General features: G+C 35.0%; 1 protein-coding gene and 1 long non-coding RNA gene across 29 annotated transcripts in view; one reads left to right on the top strand and one right to left on the bottom strand.

Moving 5' to 3' along the window:
- Window positions 1-18,900, bottom strand: part of MIPOL1 (mirror-image polydactyly 1) — a 363,261-nt gene that overhangs the window by 245,150 nt on the left and 99,211 nt on the right. For all 28 annotated transcript variants that reach the window (XR_002008607.4, XM_019039995.4, XM_019040000.4 and 25 more), the window contains 2 exons: window positions 8,443-8,476; window positions 8,013-8,183 (listed from right to left, as the gene is read on the bottom strand). Coding sequence is in view for 27 of the 28 variants with exons in the window: in XM_019039995.4 (XP_018895540.4) it covers window positions 8,013-8,183; window positions 8,443-8,476 (205 nt within the window). In the remaining variant the exon portion in view is untranslated. The remainder of the gene's footprint in view (window positions 1-8,012; window positions 8,184-8,442; window positions 8,477-18,900) is intronic.
- The window catches only part of LOC129526519 (uncharacterized), a 43,138-nt gene continuing 30,445 nt past the window's right edge, over window positions 6,208-18,900 (top strand). The window contains exon 1 of the long non-coding RNA XR_008671178.1: window positions 6,208-6,260. This is a non-coding gene — a long non-coding RNA (uncharacterized lncRNA). The remainder of the gene's footprint in view (window positions 6,261-18,900) is intronic.

Here is an 18,900-nt window from a genome sequence, read left to right on the forward strand (position 1 = left end):
TTACAGGAGGGGGAAACAAAGTTGTATTCACTGTCTGCACTTCCTCTATTTCCATTTTCTCCTCAAACACTCCAACGTTGCCTCTGTCCTGGACGGAACTCCTGTCAAAGCCCTCAACATCATCCATGTGATCAAATCTATCTTCACTTTGCTTGAATTCACACCACTCAAGGGAACTGACTACGCTCATCTTTCAGAAACAATTTCTGGCTGGGCATGGTGGCTCACACCTGTAATCCCAGCACTTTGGGAGCCCAAGGTGGGTGGATCACCTGAGGTCAGGAGTTCAAGACTAGCCTGGCCAACATGATGAAACCCCGTTTCTACTAAAAATACAAAAAATAATTAGCCAGGCATGGTGGTGCAGGCCTGTAATCCCAGCTACTTGAGAGGCTGAGACAAGAGAATTGCTTGAACCCAGGAGGCAGAGGTTGCGGTGAGCTTATATCACGCCACTGCATGCCAGCTTGGGCAACAGAGCAAGATTCGGTCTCAAAAAAAAAAACATTAAATAAACAGAAACAATTTCCCCTCTTGCCTTCCCTGACACCACACTCATTTCAATGTCCTTCTACCTCATTCAACATTCCCTTCCAATCTCCTCTCCTGGCTCCTCCTCTTTTGCCCAACTGCTAAATGTTGACACACCACACAACTTGGTCTTAGCCCCTCTTCTCTTTGGTGAGCTTTCCCCAGTTTCATCTAGTCCCACAGTTTTACTTATCCATATCCCAATGGCTGCAATAACCAAGTAACTGCTCAAAATTCTCCTTGAATTTTTAAGAATAATCTCAAATATACCATATCCAAAAGAGAATGTAATACCCCTCCCAAAATATGTTGATCCCACCCCAAAGAAACTTCCCCATCACAACAGATAGAGCCAACACAGTGTTCAAGTCAAATACAGAAGTTAGCCTTAATTCTTTCTGCTCCTTTATGTCCAAATCCAATTTGTCTTCAAGGCCTACTTATCGTACTTTCAAAATATTTCCCAAATCTGTCCACTTTTCTTGATCTACACTTGTTCCTCTGAACCACCATCACTTTCATCTTTTGCTTAGACTATCTCAACAGCTTTTTTCTTTCAGTCCCTTCTGCATTTAGATGCAATATCTGCTCCTGACGATTACCTCCAAGATCATACAGACTTGTCTGCTGCCTATGTCTTCTGCCTTATCACTTATAAGTATCTTCCTTGCTCACTGTACTTCAATCAAATGTAAGGTTGGCACATTTGATTTGATGCTTTAAACACCTAAGCTTGTTCACTCTCTCAGGGCACTGTTGATCTCTTCTTTTCTAATGGAATGCTCTTTCCATAGCTCTCTGCACAGCTGGATACTTCTCTTCTTCAAGTCTTCAAGTCTTAGAGCAACAATTCATCTTGAAAAATAGGCCTGCCTTGATCACCCTATTTAAAGTGATAATCCCACCCCCCAGCTGCTGTCACTATACATTAACTATTTTCATCACACCACTACCTGAAAGTACTTTATTTATTTGTTTGTTCACTATCTACATTTCCATATGAAAATGTAAGTTCCATAAGAGTAAGAACCTTTTATATCTGGATTATTGCTGAGTTCCCAACACACAGCACATAACAGGTACTCAATAAAATGTGGATGAATGAATAATATTTCACTAAATGCTTTTAGTTTCATGTATCTTGAAATATCTAAAATAGCCAAGTTCAATAATTCCACAAACATAATAAGTAACTTCACATCCAAGGGACTGTGATTGACACAAATAAATAAACAGCTTCTATCTTCATGCAAGTTCATGATAGTAGGAAAGCCAGGCATAAAATCAATTAACTGTAATACAGTGTGATAAAGGCCTGTAACAGGATACAAGGTAAAATATGGGCACAAATGACATAGTTATCAATATTGCTTCATGTGAGTGATCTTTACAGAAGAGATGATATTTAAAATGGCTTTGAAGTATAATGCAGACAAGTGAGCAACAAGCAGAGAGGAAGTATGTTCTAGTAAGAGGGAAAAACAGGCTTAAAGGCAGAAAGAGTCAAAAAGAACAGACCAATGCACTTTCCATGCACTCTTCAGCAGTCTTCCTAGAATTTTCTTCATTACATCACTAGATTGGATTCATGTCTTCCTCTTACTTAGTTTACTCCTTCAGCTTGGTGCTTGGTATAGGCTTGCAGCCTATATTGGTAAAGGAATCTGAACAGTGAAATGTTTAGCTGAATTTCTTTAATTACCCCTTGATTCTTCCATGGGTTTTCTATCAATGTTGAACATGAAAGATCTCTGGATCTGTACTTTTCATTACAATATTTGATAAAAAAATAAGCCACTAAATTATCACAAAAGGTGTGCTCATTATATTTCATCTAAAGGAGCAATATAAATATCTTAGAAATATTTTCAACAATAAAACCAAGAAACAAGAGTACAGAAATTAAAAGAGTGATAATAAATTTAGATATATAGAATGACTCATTTCTAGAAAATAGTGATGGGTTCAGATTCTCCGTATAGTGTTCAGAAAACACAAATGTAAGATCACTGATTTGGCCTTAACAGGCAAGAAGAAACTAACACCTAGAAGACACAAAAGTAGAAGGAAACCCAAGGAAAGGTTGAAGGATGCGAAAATACCTGAAAAGCAGAAACAGTGCTAGTTTCTGCTTTGCCTTGCTGTGCTTTGCTCCTAGAAGTTTTTAGCCTGTATGCACCTTTTCATATAGTTTCTGAACTAATTATAATCAAGCCTGGCAATATAATCAAAGCTCCATTCTCATCAGTCGATGCCAATGAAATTCATTGAAGAGTCATAGCATATTTTCCATTACGCCTATAATAGAGTCCAAACACACATGTACATAAAGAATTTACCACTTTCTTCCTTTATACCTGCTGTACTCTAAGTCTCTATGACAAGACTTTTGCCTTCTGTTTTGAGTGGTCCATGTGGTTAAAGTCCATAAAGTCCATACAGTTACCCCCATTCTCATACCTGACTTATTCAGGTCTCAGGGGTTGGGCCCCTCACTTAGGTACCAGCAAGGGTCCAATCAATGAAGAGCTCTACAATATTATCCTTCTAACTACAAATACCAATAAGACCCAAAGCCTCCAGGTGCTAGGCCTTGCCCATTTATGTATACCCTTATAAGTAAAACATAGCCCAGAGCTAGCCTAATTTTGCCAGAATATCTAGGAATAATTACTTGAATTACTGTATCTCCCAATAAAGTCAGCCCTCAAAGCTAATAAATCACCAATCCTGGCTAGTTCAATAATTTTCTGTTGCTTATTGATGTGTGACCTGAGTCCAATTGTGCTTCTAAGCCTAGCCCTCATGACTTAGGACATTACTGATAAATATTTGAATATATTTGATGCAATATGATTTATTTGTCAAATGTTCTGAGACCAATTCTAACACCAATGGCTAGATATTAAGAGAAGATGGGTATTTGACTAAAGTGAAAATTAGTGACAGATCAGATTCCTTAATTTGGTGAACAATTTAACTAGATGGCTCCTAAGGTCCTATGAAATTTAAAATTCTATAATTCTATAAAAATCTTTCCAATTAAAATTCTAAATTTTTTGTTTATATAGAATAATAATCTGAAAGATCCTGGAAAAGGAGAATAGTGAAGAAATGGAAGTTTACAGCTTTATCTTCTGATTCCAGATATTTCTACAATTCGAATAAAATAGGGAAGTGTGAATTGGCCAAAAGAATGATAAAGAAAGAATAGAGGACTGGTTGGTAAGATAATTCCTTGATCAAACAATTGCTAATTATAATTTTTAAATTAATTCTATGAAAGACTTTAAGGCTTTTGGCTCTCAGTTTGAGATAGAAGAGAAATGAAAAAACAATTTGGGATAAATAAAGAGTATAAGGATTTATCCGAAAAAGATAACATTTTTAACTAGGTCAATTAAAGTAAATAAATGATTTTGACTTGATTTGAAAAATAAAGTAAGATATCAAGTGTATCAAAGTCAACAAATTATAACTGAATCTGAAATTTTTAATATCTATATGGAATGTGACTAAAGTTCTCCTAGCACTATACAGAAGACATAATTAGAAAATGTCTGATGCTAAATAATAGCTTTAAAATCAAGGCTGGGCAGGTGGCTCACAACTGTAATCCCAGCACTTTGGGAGGCCAAGGTGGGCAGATCATTTGGGGTCAGGAGTTCTAGACCACCTTGGCCAACATGATGAAACCCCATCTCTACTAAAAAAGTACAAAAAATTAGCCAGGTGTGGTGGCACCCGCTTGTAATATCAGCTACTTGTGAGGTTTAGGGAAGAAAATCGCTTGAACCCAGGAGGCAGAGGTTGCAGTGAGCCAAGACAGTGCCACTGCACTCCAGCCTGGGTGACAGAGTAAGAATCCATTCTCAGAGTAAGTAAAAAGTTAATTAAATTAAATTAAGGCAAAATCCCTGTGGTATTCTTTCCCAAAACTCAAAATCTCACTTTAATCATGAGAAAAACAAACAAACCCAAATTTAGATATTCTATAAAATATGTGAGCAGTACCTTCAAAATTATTGAGGTTATGGAGGAAAAAAATACAAGGAAAGATGAATAGGCTGTCACAGACCAGAGACTAGAAGGACGTGACAATTAAATGCAATATGCTACCCTGGATTGGATCATGGAACATAAGGACACTAATGAAAACTGGTGAATTCTGAATAACATCTAGAGTTGAATTGATACTAATGTACCAATGTTGGTTTCCTAACTTTAACAAACATATCACAATGATTTAAGATAACAAAATTAAAGAAAACCAAAACTGGGTAATATATGGGAACTGTCTATATTGTACTATTTTTGAAACTTTTCTGTAATCTAAAACTATTCCAACAAGTTTATTTTAAAAAAATCAAAGTTAAAAAAAGATTCCATTCAGAAATATAAGACAATAATTCAAAAGTGTAAGTATACAATGACTGTAACATAAAAATTGAGTATTTATTGAGCCAGAGGGCTTGCAAATAAGCAAATTAAAATAACTAAACAACTCCTTTCTCATAAAACATAACCATAAATATAGTGTGGTGGTATTTATACATAACAACTTGTCAGCAAATATTACCAAATGTTAACTTCTTATTTATTTATCCTTTCATACCATGAAAGTCAGTGGAGGGAGAAAAGATAGGAAGAGGGAATGAGTGGCAGTCAATTTAATTATGCTCTATGTGATTATTTTAGTTAACTTACTTCCATGTCTAGACAGCATGGAATCATTTGTGGTGAACCAATGCTTCATTCAAGAACAAGAAAAGCCAGATTTAATGCAAAAATCATCTGCCTAAAGGTATCAGAGGGCTGTTGCTGCAATAATGGCTTGAGTGTCTAAGATTCTGAAGAGGAGTTAACTGGAGAGGAAGGACTGGAGTATCTGCAGTTATTTTTTCCCCCTGAGAGTGTCATATTCTAGGTATGGGGAAAACACTGAGAAATCAGGCTTTAACTAGGCAAAGAGCTCCTGCTGGAAGACAGAGAAACCACCCAAGCTTTTGACAGCTATTCAGGGCTGAAGTGACAAAATGGAGATTTGAGACTTGTTTCTGAACCAAATCATTTGCCAAATTCCAAACTTCTACAGGTCTTTAAGTTAAAAAGCTAAGCCCTCAAACCTCTGAAAAAATATTTGAGTTTTCCACAGTCTTCCAGTGCTAAGGAAACAAACACACACTAGAATACAGGATCGTCCAGGAGTTGGGCCCTTGTAAATACTCAGCTCTCAGTTTGGGAGGCCTCATCCAAAACACAGGGGTGAACCACAACTAGGCCAAGACTTACCAAAACTTCCACTCAGCCTCCATGGGAGGTGGTAAGGCATTTTGGATAGCAATGGAAATGAACTAATATCAAACATTTTATGAAGTAGGAGAGAAAAGGAACAAGTGGTTAAGCGATTACCTTGTGAAGGCCAGAAAAGATGTGAACTAGTATGGAAATAGAGAGATTGTCTTTAAATAGAAGCATGTAGTTAGAAAAAAGTAAAGTAGAAAAGGCAGAGCACATGGGTGCAAATGCAGGTAGGCTAGTAGATGAAATGGATGTGGGCATGCAGAAGTTATCTTTTTAACTGGGAGGAGAGGTGAGATAACTAAGGAGAAAGAAGAGATAAAATAGTCCTCTAGAGGGGAGAGTGAATAGACAAGCAAAAGGCAAGAAGTTGCCAGGCAACACTAAGAACCTAACTGAATATATTAACAGTTGGTCATGGATTTAAGGTAAGCACAGTCAGTAAATTTGTGTGAATTTTCTCCTGCCTTACAAAGCTGTGAAGACACAAAACAGATAGAGAGATTCATTTAACTAGATTTTGATTTTGCTGGGTGAGTAGGACAAAGGAAGAGGGCAAAGAGAAATGAGGGTATATTATGTGCAAGTTGGCGATAATTATAATGGGCTATGGAATTTAAGCCAGATGTGTGTGTGTTGGGGTGGGGGAGTAAGGACATAAGGGGTTTGAGGGACAGAAAAGAGTTAGTAAGATTGATAGAAATAAGCTGAGGCCAGGCGTGGTGGCTCACATCTGTAATCCCAGCATTTTCGGAGGGCGAGGTGGGTGGATCACTTGAGGTCAGCAGTTCAAGACCAGCCTGGCCAACATGGCAAAACCCTATCTCTACAAGAAATACCAAAAAATTAGCTGGGCTTGGTGGCGCACACCTGTAGTCCCAGCTACTCAGGAGGCTGAGACAGAAGAATCACTTGAACCTGGGAGGCAGAGACTGCAGTGAACCAAGATCACACTACTGCACTCCAGCCTGGGTGACAGACCAAGACTCTGTCTAAAAAAAAAAAAAAAAAAATGCTGGAGTCAGAGTTCTAGCATGAATGAGCTAGAAAGATAGCAGCTGGTAGTCAGAAAGCGGGAAGCTTGACATTGAGACTCAGAATGACCAGGAACAGAGTATGACCACAGAGCAGATAGCAGATACAGTGTGCAGCACACAATGACTAAAGTAGAGAAATTTAGGAAATAAGAGGCTGCAATTTTTGAAAGGATTATCTACATAGGAATTTACATCACCAAGAATTATGACAGGAGTAGGCTGAAGAAAGAGATATTGGAATAGGCCCAAAAATTTTAACAAAACAAGAGAAGTGACATAGAAGTGTGTACACGACTACAACAATAGTGTGCACTGGGTGGTACAGTCTGATGCATGAGTTTCAGAGCTGGAGGTATTTAGGGAGTGAAAAAGACATTGATCTGAAAACACTAACAAGGCCAGGTGTGGTGGCTCATGCCTGTAATCCCAACACTTTGGGAGGTCGAGGGAGGAGGATCACTTGAGGCCAAGAGTTCAAGAGCAGCCTGAGAAACAAGGTGATACCAAATCTCCACATACACACTAAATAAATAAATAAATAAATAAATAAATAAATAAATAAAATAACAAGAAACAAGCCTCCAAGCCCAGTGGTATAACTGGTATGAGAGAGAGCACAGCCACTAGTTGAAAGGACTGCACTGGAAGCAGTGGCCTGAGGGAGGTAATCAGGTTTCAGGTAGAACAGGAAGGTGTAAGTAGCATTCAGAAAAAATACATGAATAATTTTGATCCATGAATCAAGGTTTACTAAAAGGTACTGAATTAGGCACTGGGAATAAAACAGTAATATAGACATAGTCTCAGCCTTCAGAAAACTAATTTAAGTAAGAAGTCCCATATAAAAGTGATTAGTTGAAAAAATATAACAATTTCCATAACAAGTTAGTCTGTAATAAAACAAGTTTAATTTTATTAAGAAATGAGACTGCATTAAATTTTATTTAAAATGAGGTTTCATATTTTGAACAGTAGTATAATAAAATACATAATTATTTTAATATAGCTAATCACTGTGGTATTAATTATGTGCTAAAAATTAATGTGAATTAAGAATATCTGGGCCAAAGTCAGTTTTTAATGGTTAAAAAAAGAGAGAGGAAAATGGTAAGTATATGCTTTTACAGATATATGCAGAGTTACCTTAGACAAGGCAGCATCCCGTTCTTCTATTAGTGCACTCATTTCTTCTGCAGTTATTCTCATTTTACATTCCTTGGTCTTGTAGATTCTATCCACAATTATAGCTCCATTCTTCTGAATAGCTATCCCTGTGTCTGCATTGTTTATTCTGTTCAGTAATTCCTGTAATGTCTACCAACACCATTATATGTTAGTCAGACATGAAGTTTTAATATATTTTATTTAATATAGGGTTTTAATTAATAGGCACATGTGAATTGTAAATTGACTGAGTGAAGTTATTGAATTTTCATATTGCAGCAAAGATGTACATTATTAGTGTGTCAATTCTTCTTTTTCCCACATCTTAGTTCTTGAAACCCACTCAATTGAACTTAAGCCTCTAAGATATAAGACTGACATCAAGAAATCTCCTCAGAGAATGGCTTACCATGTCATTTTCTTCAGGGTTAATATTTTCTAGCCTAGAAAAAAGGGACACAGAAAGCCTGATCAGTAGCATTTCCTTAGTGCAGCAAAATGAGTTCGCTTTTTAAATCTTTAGAACCTCAAGTAATTTCATTCGACTAGTCTTTAGAGTCAACCATGACACTGAACATATTAAAGTGCCACCTGCTCGACTCCATCTTTCAATAATGCTCCATATCTTCTGCACTGACTTCAGACTGTTAAGTTATTAATGTTTACTGCTATATATGACTACAAGGATCAATTGTTCATATGTGCTTAGATGAAGAAAGTTCCCCAGTGATAAAAGCACTCATTCTCATCATTATATTTATTCCTGGACTTTCCATTTTTATCAGAAACTGTATTTCCTCTCTTTTTTTGGACACCATCATAAGTAAAACAAGGCTAGTATTTTTATTACAAAGTTTAACTATGTTCCCTTAAAAGCAATGACAAATAATTACACTAAATTTGAAGTAAAAATCTCTTGCTGTTACCTATTTGTTATTATGAAACAAATGCATAGGAAGGCTGACCACAATTTTTAGATGACTGTTATTTTCTTCTTCATAATATATGTAGAATTATTCAACATAAAGACAAAAAATACAAACTGGCTCCCCTCAGAAATGCATTTTGTCTTTTAAGAGTCGTAGTGGCTACTGAAATGTTTGCTGATGTTGAGAAATTAAAGAAATGCAGTAAAGGTAAAGAAAGTAGTTTTAAATTACCTAGAAAATGTCTATAATATAATTTAGGCAACCATTCAAAGTAATTAAAAGAAAATTTGTGATATGTGTTAGTGAAAAGGTATAGATTCTAGAAAGGATCTCAATTATTTTAAAATTATACTAAAAAGTTTAGATACCCAAGTTTCTGTTTTCTCAAGTTTTCCCCGTTTCTGTGCTTCTGTGATTTGACATTTACCATAAAATAGGATACTAGCCAAAGATAATAGAAGACACCTAATAAATATGCCACAAAATGGTTCCAAACTTCACAACTGGATAAAATTACTGCACTCATGGAAAAGTAGTACTTTTAGAACTTAGTATTTTAACAGAAAAAATATATACACGTATATTAAAGAGCTATTTCTAGACATAAATAGTATCAGTTAACAGGAAGGTACAGTAATTTTAAGTTATATATAATTCAGTGTATCTCAAACAACTAACATCCACCTAGGTTTACGTTTCAAGAAGGGTAACTACTTTCATCTCTTATCTTTTTTTCTTCAAAATAAATGAACAATTTTCAAAGATGCTGCCTAACAAAAGTTTGCTCTACAAGAATTGTGAAGATAAACACTTCTTTTCATCTCAATTGAAAAACCTAACAGAAAAGTATAAGATAATAAAATTCTTACATTTATTTACTATCATAGTGAAAATATCTGAAGAAAATGAGTGGCATTTAACCAGCAGTAATTGGTTGGCTAAATACGATTTCTAAGGAAGTTATATGTGGTGAGAAATATTTATCTTATGTTATCTTTTATTGCCATTCTTTTTAGCTAAAATCAAAGTAAGATCTAATTATGGCTGCTACCCAATAAAATCCAATTAAAATGCTTATAAACTTCACAATTACCTTGTTAACCTTGATAATTTAAAATGTGAACAGATACAGGACAATGAAATATTTGACTGTTAGATTCCTCTGGAACCTTTGCAACAACAAAAGACATTTAGTTACCAAGGTTATAAATCTCTATTTTTAGTTTCAAAGAATTTTATATGACCAGGAAGGAAATAACAGTAGGTTACCTAGTCTGTATATTCCAAATAATCAACACACACAAAAAATGTGTATGGAATTTCTATGTAATATTTAAGGCTGTCTTCAGGCATTGCAATGTAAAGCATTACTTTAAGGAGAGGAAGATGAAGAGTTCAAACGTTTTAAATTAACAGCTTTCAATAGGAAAGGTTTAAGATAATTGTATTTAGTCTAATATTAAAATTCCCTACTAATAATTTAAACATTTTTAAAAAATCAGAATCAAAAGTTCTTATCAAGGGCTATTCCAGATCCCTGGCACATGAATTTAGTATTCAGACTTTAAATAATTTGTGTGATTGCTGCTAAAAGCACATAATATATACTGACTTGTCATTTTGCTGATAAGTGAATTTCAAGTATGTTTTTGGTAAGGCTACTGTGCTAGGTCTGACACACAGGACGTAAGTGAGCTAAGTCAGCCACTTAGCATTTGGATCTCAATCTTGTTATTATTCTTTATAACTGATATAATTATAGTGATAAATGGCCAGGAAAAAAATATATAATTAGTTAAAATAAAAAAATGATTACTTCAAGATCTGAAAATCTGCATAGATGCAAGTAACTTTCAATACAAACATGAGTCTGGAAAGACAAAAAGTTGATACTTGTATTTCTCTACTTGTATTTTTTTAAAAGTTTCAGGAAATATCACGGATATAAAAGATATTAAAGATAGATTATGTCATAATTTAGTCTCAAGTAGATTATATAGAGTAGGGATCAGCCAAGTTTTTCTGCAAATGGCCAAATAGTAATTATTTTAGGCTTTACCATATGCTCTCTTATCATAGCTACTAAATTCTGCCTCCATAGTACAAAAGCAGCCATACACAATAAGTGATCAAGTGTAGTTGTATCCCAATAAAACTTTATTTACAAAACAGGTAGCAGGCTGAATTTCAACATAAGTTCTTACTTTGCAAATCCTTGATACAGAGTGTTGGAAAATGAGACTAGATCTTTGAATGTTAATGCACTGTTAAGTGCCAATTTGGAATATTTGCCATAATTTTCTAAGCTAGATCATTCAATATCTAGTTAAAGATTAGGAATCAACAAAAATAATTTTCAGAAAATGAAATTCAGGTCTACAGTAAGTATATCACATACTGTGTCACTTAAAACAACACAAAACTCAGACAACTTGCCTTTTCAGAAAAGAGGTGATTTGAAACAGCTATACATGGCTTTAATTTTCTATTTAAAATGACTTTGGGGAAGGTACTAAGGTTTACTAGTGGTATGTACAACACATAACACTTCACTGATTTAAATAAAAACTTAAAATAATAGTTGGTGTTATATGAAATATATCTGATGAACTATAAATTATATCTCATTAATATGGGGTTTACAATTAGACAAAAGAATTTCAACCTTTTGTAAACTTTAAATTATGCCTACAACAGTCTAACTTGACATAGTCATGATAATTAGTAAGAATTTTGCTGAAGTAAATGTCTATGGGCTCAAGTTTCAATTGATTTCCTATACCATGCAAATTCTGACTGACATCCTTGCACTCTACGTGAAAAGATCCATGTGTGAAATGTCGCATTTCTTGATTTATCCCTAAATCAGTCAATATCACCTTTTTCTTTTCTGAAACTACAGTCGTTCACCTTGTTCAATGCTAAGATGCCAAACGTTGACCTCCAATGATAAACAAATTTCACATTTTTCTGAAAATTCTTATTTGTTGGCTTTTATTCTAATCAGAAAATTCTGATTTGTTTGCTTTTATTCTCTCTCATTTTCTACATACCACCACACTTAACATGTTAAAAAAGTACCAACAATAGCAAAGAGACTGAAAAAAAGGTATCATGATCTGAAAAGCTGAAGTATACAAATGCAAACGTGTATCAGAGTACGTATATGTAGGTAATTTTAACTTGAATCCTTTTTTATTTTTTTCCCTAGTTTTTGATAAAAGCCTAAAAAGAGAAAAAGCATTAAAGCTAAGGGGTAAAGAAAAGCAGAGAGAGGCAGAATAAGACAAAGCAGACACTGTAACAGAGATACAATGTAGATCAGAAGTAGCAAAGCAGATGAGAGAAAAAAGACAACAAAGGATCTGAAGATTATAGGAAGAAAAAATTAGGAATTTTTTTAAAAGATGTGAACAATTTATATAATTCTATCGTATACTCGATGCCCCCAAATATACCTTTCAGTCAAGCAAAAACAGTTATGCATTGGTCCTGTTATCAAGATGTAGTCTAAAACACACTCTTGACGGTTCAGAACCTATAGATTCAGCAGAAGAGAAAAGAACCTCATAGAACCATCTGATACTATGCTGACATAATATTCGTTGTTGCTGTTGCTTTTCTTGCTTGGTATGTGTGGCCTTCCCTGACTCTTCCCACTACCTGAACTCCTAGACTCTGATACAGAAGGAGTCCCTCTTGTAAGCTGTTTCTAGGAACCAAAAATTCTTCAGATTAACTGTTAATTGTTTTAAGCATTTATATGATTACTTACTTATTTACTTAAGTCAATTTGACCATAATGCTGTGTCCCCAGCAACTAGCACTGTACCTGACACAGTATAGTCAATAAATATTTACTGAATGAATTAAAAAGAAAAGCCTGAGAATTGAATGCATTCCTTTTCTCCCATTCCCATTCTTCCCTTAATACTAATACTCTAAAAGACAAAATGAAAAAGATTCTGTCTCAAGGAACACTAATTTCAATATACTTTAATAAAAAACTGTAACAAATAAATGTATAAATTAAAGTAGATATGCAATGAAGGGTAAAAAATAGGGAAGAATGATAGGCTAAATTTAAATATTTTAGTTAAAGAGAGAGAATAAACCAAATAAAATATCAGTTTAATAGAAGTTCTGAGGAAGAAGTTTTGGCTTGGATATGTAGGCAGACGGTTGTAACACTGATCAGAATAAGGGATTAAGGAGGAGGATCAGGTTTTAAGAATGAATTAATAAGTTTCATTTTGGATATGCTAAGTTTGAGTTGCCTGTGTAAATCTGAGGTAGACATTCTGACAATGTGTAATTGATTGACTTTGAGTCTTTGGCCAAGTAGTCTAGCCCTCTAAGCTTCTTTCATCTGTAAAACATGAATATACCTACTTCAAAAGAGTTGTGACATTTTATGAAAAATTGATTTGTTGTCTTTTGGAGGTCAATTTGATTTTTTAAAAGCATAAAAATCTTTTTAGAAGCAAATCTCATGAATAAAATTGGTGACTGATTTATGTAATAAAATTTATGAACATAAATTGCATGTAAATATAATATACCACTGTTTGGTGCCTGATAAATTGAACATTATAGTACCTGCAAATCTCCAAAGAAGAGTTCTAAAGTTTTAATGACTATATTACTGAAATTTTGTAAAAAGGTTATCTAGAATAGCCAAAACAATTCTGTAATAAAAGAGCAAAGTTGGAAGACTACACCTGATTTCAAGACTCACTATCAAGATTATGTGATATTGACAAAGGGATCAACATATAGGTTAATGAAACAGAATAGTAAATTCAGAAATTAACCCACAGATATATAGTCAACTTATTTTTGACAAAGGTGCAAAGGAAATTTAATGTAGAAATGACAGCCTTTCCAACAAATGGTGGTAGAATACAAGAATGTCCATAAGCAAAAAAAAAAAAAAAGATTTTTTGATGTTATCAAAATTTAAGTGTTATCAAAATTTAAAACTTGTGTTCTGCCAAACACACTAAGAGACTCAAAAAAACAAGACATCGACTAGAATATTTGCAAGCCACATATCTGATAAACGACTTATATCCAGAATATAAACAACTCTTTTAAACAAGGAAAAAATAATCCAATTTGAAAAACTATCAAATACCTGAACACTTTACCAAAGAAGATATGCAGATGAAAAATAAACATATAAAAAGATGCTCAATATGATTTGTCATCAGGGAAATGCAAATAAAAATACTAAGATACTACTACACACCTGTTAGAATGGCTAACATCCAAAACAAGAAACAAAACAAAACAAAAACAATAGTTCCAAATGCTTGTATATTCCTTGGATATACAGCAACAGGAACTCTGATTCATTGCTAGTATAGCCACTCTGGAAAAGAATTTGGCAGTTTCTTGTAAAATTAACATAGATTTAACTTATGATTCAGCAGTATTGCTACTGGGTTTACTCAACTGATTTGAAAATACATGTCCAGACAAAAACCTGTATGTGAATACTTAGAACAACTTTACTCAAAATCACCAAAAATAGAAGTAACCAAGATGTCCTTTATACAAAGGAATGAATCAAAAACTGTGATATACAATGGAATACTATTCAACAAGAAAAAAAGAACATTACATAAATTAATGCATTAACATGAATGCATTCTGCTAAATGAAAGAAGCCAATTTGAAAAGGCTACATATTGTATGATTCCATTCATACGACATTCTAAAAAAGGAAAGACTATTAAGGGAAGAAAGCAGGTCAGTAGTTGCCACAGAGTTGGGGAGGGAGGAAGATTTGAGTAGAAGAAGCAGTAGGGATTTTAAAGTGGCAGAACTAATTTGGATACATGATACTACCCATTTGTCAAAACCCACAGATATATACAGCACATAGTGAATCTTAATGTATGCACCCAAAGAAACCAACTAGGAGATCAAAGGACACTAGGATAGAATGCAGACTACGATAAATAACTCCAATTACATTAAAAAATATGGCCTAAACTAACTTAAAGAGGTGGGGCAGAGGAAGGGGCCAATTTAAGTAATTTTGGAAAATGGTGTCTTGAAACTATAAGCCTAAACACTAAAACAACTATACATAGTATATTCTCATTGCTAAAGTTATTTCTCATGGAGGTACAGGTTAATGATTCAGAAAGAGTTATAATGTATACTGGGTTTCAACAAATAAGTAAATAGATGGTGGTTGGTGGGGGCCAGTTTTGTCACCATTGGGTAGAGTAATTTACAGATGAACAAAAGGGGAAGGCTAGAATAAACAGTGTGGTAATGGATTAGAATTAAGAACATCAGTGTGAACTCATGTTTAGCTTGATATAGATACAAATGGATAGATGCATAAATAAGAGATATGTGTATGTATACATCAGTTAGTGTATATAGTATATATACAGATGTGTATACATCAGTTAGTGTGTATATATATACACACACACATATATATACACACACATATATATACTATAAGATACTACTATATATATATATGTGTGTGTGTATTTCCTACTCTGTCTGCAGAAAGGGTCTAGAAGTAGTCATACTCCCCCAACAAAGGGCACAGCCCATACCCAGATCTTGGTTTCTAATACTATTTTCCAATAAAAGGATCTAGAGTTCCTTGGAGGAATGACTGAATCTACTGGAGGGGCACAGCTCTATACATCCTTACATAAGGTGACCCTGGAGCATTCTGCCATGCCAAAAAGAAAATGTTCAAAAATCAGAAGAGACCAGGTGTAGTGGCTCATGCCTGTAATTCCAGAACTTTGGAAGGCTAAGGCAGGAGTATCATTTGAGCCCAGGAGCTTGAGACTAGCCTAGGCAATATAGTCAGACTCTATTTCTAAAAAAATTTCTAAAAATTAGCCAGGCATTAGCCAAGTGAGTACCTGCAGTCCCAGTTACTGGGGAGGCTGAGGTGGGAGGACTGCTTGAGCCCAAGAGGTCAAGGCTGCAGTGAGCTGTAATCATACCACTGCACTCCAGCCTGGACAATAGAGCAAGACCCCATCTCAAAACAAAAACAAATAACAGAAAGGAATGGGGACATGTCAAAGAAATATAGGAGCTAACCTGAAGGAGCTTCCAATCCACAAAGGTAGAACATTTCAAGCAACAACATAAATAACATAGTATTAGATTATAATCCAAAGTATTAAATGAACATCTATGAATCCATACTGACACAAATGGCTGAATAAATGAATAAATGGGAAAAGAGACAAATCTCCTGTATTAAAGTATTACATATAATGTATGTAAGTATTCTCCCCTCAGGAGGTGGGGCTCAACAACCTCCCATCTTCATTCTTTAGTATGGACTGTACTTAGTGATTTACTTCCAAAGAGTAGAGTATGAACAAAGGAATGGAGGTAAGTAACTGTACAGTGGAGAAACTTAGCAAACCATATCTTGGCCAGATGATCAAGGTTAATATTACTGGTAGTAAATCCTATTAGGAGAATATAACCTTCAAATGACATGAGGAAAATGGCACTCACTTCTACAGTCTTCATCCTAAAATCTCATAAACCCAACATAACCATGAGACAAACCCAAATTGAGAAACATTCTGTGTAAAATACCTTGATCAATATGCCTCAAAACTATCAAGGTCTTAAACACAAGAAAAGTTAGAGAAAATGTCACAGCCCAGGACAGGCTAGGGAGACATACAAACTAAATCCAATCCTGCATAGGATCCTAGAGCATAAAAAGGATATTTGAGAAAAATTAGTGAAATCCAAAGAAAGTATACAGTTTAGTTAATAGTTATGTAACAATACTGAATTCTCCCCGTGACAAAAGTATCATGGTAATGTAAGATGTTAACAGTAAGAGAAAATGGGTGAGGATTATGCAGCAACTATCTGCATGATCCTCACAACTGTTCTAGAAATATAAAACTATTCTACACTTTTTAAAAAATATCTAAAAAATTGGAATTCCAAGTAAAGATGGCACAGTGAAATCCGAACACCAAAATCTACTTATCCCATCATATAGACTCATGAACATAATATGCAACTTAACCAAATGGTAAAGAAAGTAGGATGTCGTAGAGTAACTTTTATTTTTTTATTTTTTTAATTTTTTTTTTTATTATTACACTTTAAGTTTTAGGGTACATGTGCACAACGTGCAGGTTTGTTACATATGTATACATGTGCCACATTGGTGTGCTGCACCCATTAACTCGTCATTTAGCATTAGGTATATCTCCTAATGCTATCCCGCCCCCCTCCCCCTACCCTACAACAGTCCCCTGTGTGTGACGTTCCCCTTCCTGTGTTCTCATTGTTCAATTCCCACCTATGAGTGAGAACATGTGGTGTTTGGTTTTCTGTCCTCGCGATAGTTTGCTGAGAATGATGGTTTCCAGCTTCATCCATGTCCCTACAAAGGACATGAACTCATCATTTTTTATGGCTGCAGAGTATTCCATGCTGTATATGTGCCACATTTTCTTAACCAGTCTATCATTGCTGGACATTTGGGTTGGTTCCAAGTCTTTGCTATTGTGAATAGTGCCGCAATAAACATACGCGTGCATGTGTCTTTATAGCAGCATGATTTATAGTCCTTTGGGTATATACCCAGTAATGGGATGGCTGGGTCAAATGGTATTTCTAGTTCTAAATCCCTGAGGAATCGCCACACTGTCTTCCACAATGGTTGAACTAGTTTATAGTCCCACCAACAGTGTAAAAGTGTTCCTATTTCTCCACATCCTCTCCAGCACCTGTTGTTTCCTGACTTTTTAATGACTGCCATTCTAAATGGTGTGAGATGGTATCTCATTGTGGTTTTGATTTGCATTTCTCTGATGGCCAGTGATGATGAGCATTTTTTCGTGTGTTTTTTGGCTGCATAAATGTCTTCTTTTGAGAAGTGTCTGTCGTATCCTTCGCCCACTTTTTGATGGGGTTGTTTTTTTCTTGTAAATTTGTTTGAGTTCATTGTAGATTCTGGATATTAGCCCTTTGTCAGATGAGTAGGTGGCAAAAATTTTCTCCCATTCTGTAGGTTGCCTGTTCACTCTGATGGTGGTTTCTTTTGCCGTGAAGAAGCTCTTTCGTTTAATTAGATCCCATTTGTCAATTTTGGCTTTTGTAGCCATTGCTTTTGGTGTTTTAAACATGAAGTCCTTGCCCATGCCTATGTCCTGAATGGTATTGCCTAGGTTTTCTTGTAGGGTTTTTATGGTTTTAGGTCTAACATGTAAGTCTTTAATCCATCTTGAATTAATTTTTGTATAAGGTGTAAGGAAGGGATCCACTTTCAGCTTTCTACATATGGCTAGCCAGTTTTCCCAGCACCATTTATTAAATAGGGAATCCTTTCCCCATTGCTTGTTTTTCTCAGGTTTGTCAAAGATCAGATAGTTGTAGATATGCGGCATTATTTCTGAGGGCTCTATTCTGTTCCATTGGTCTATATCTCTGTTTTGGTACCAGCACCATGCTGTTTTGGTTACTGTAGCCTTGTAGTATAGTTTGAAGTCAGGTAGCATGATGCCTCCAGCTTTGTTCTTTTGGCTTAGGATTGACTTGGAGATGCAGGCTCTTTTTTGGTTCCACATGAACTTTAGTTTTTTCCAATTCTGTGAAGAAAGTCATTGGTAGCTTGATGGGGATGGCATTAAATCTATAAATTACCTTGGGCAGTATGGCCATTTTCACGATATTGATTCTTCCTACCCATGAGCATGGAATGTTCTTTCATTTGTTTGTATCCTCTTTTATTTCATTGAGCAGTGGTTTGTAGTTCTCCTTGAAGAAGTCCTTCACATCCCTTGTAAGTTGGATTCCTAGGTATTTGATTCTCTTTGAAGCAATTGTGAATGGGAGTTCACTCATGATTTGGCTCTCTGTTTGTCTGTTATTGGTGTATAAGAATGCTTGTGATTTTTGAACAC

The sequence above is a fragment of the Gorilla gorilla genome, chromosome 15 (assembly GCF_029281585.2).
Source record: "Gorilla gorilla gorilla isolate KB3781 chromosome 15, NHGRI_mGorGor1-v2.1_pri, whole genome shotgun sequence".
NCBI classification, from domain to species: domain Eukaryota; kingdom Metazoa; phylum Chordata; class Mammalia; order Primates; family Hominidae; genus Gorilla; species Gorilla gorilla.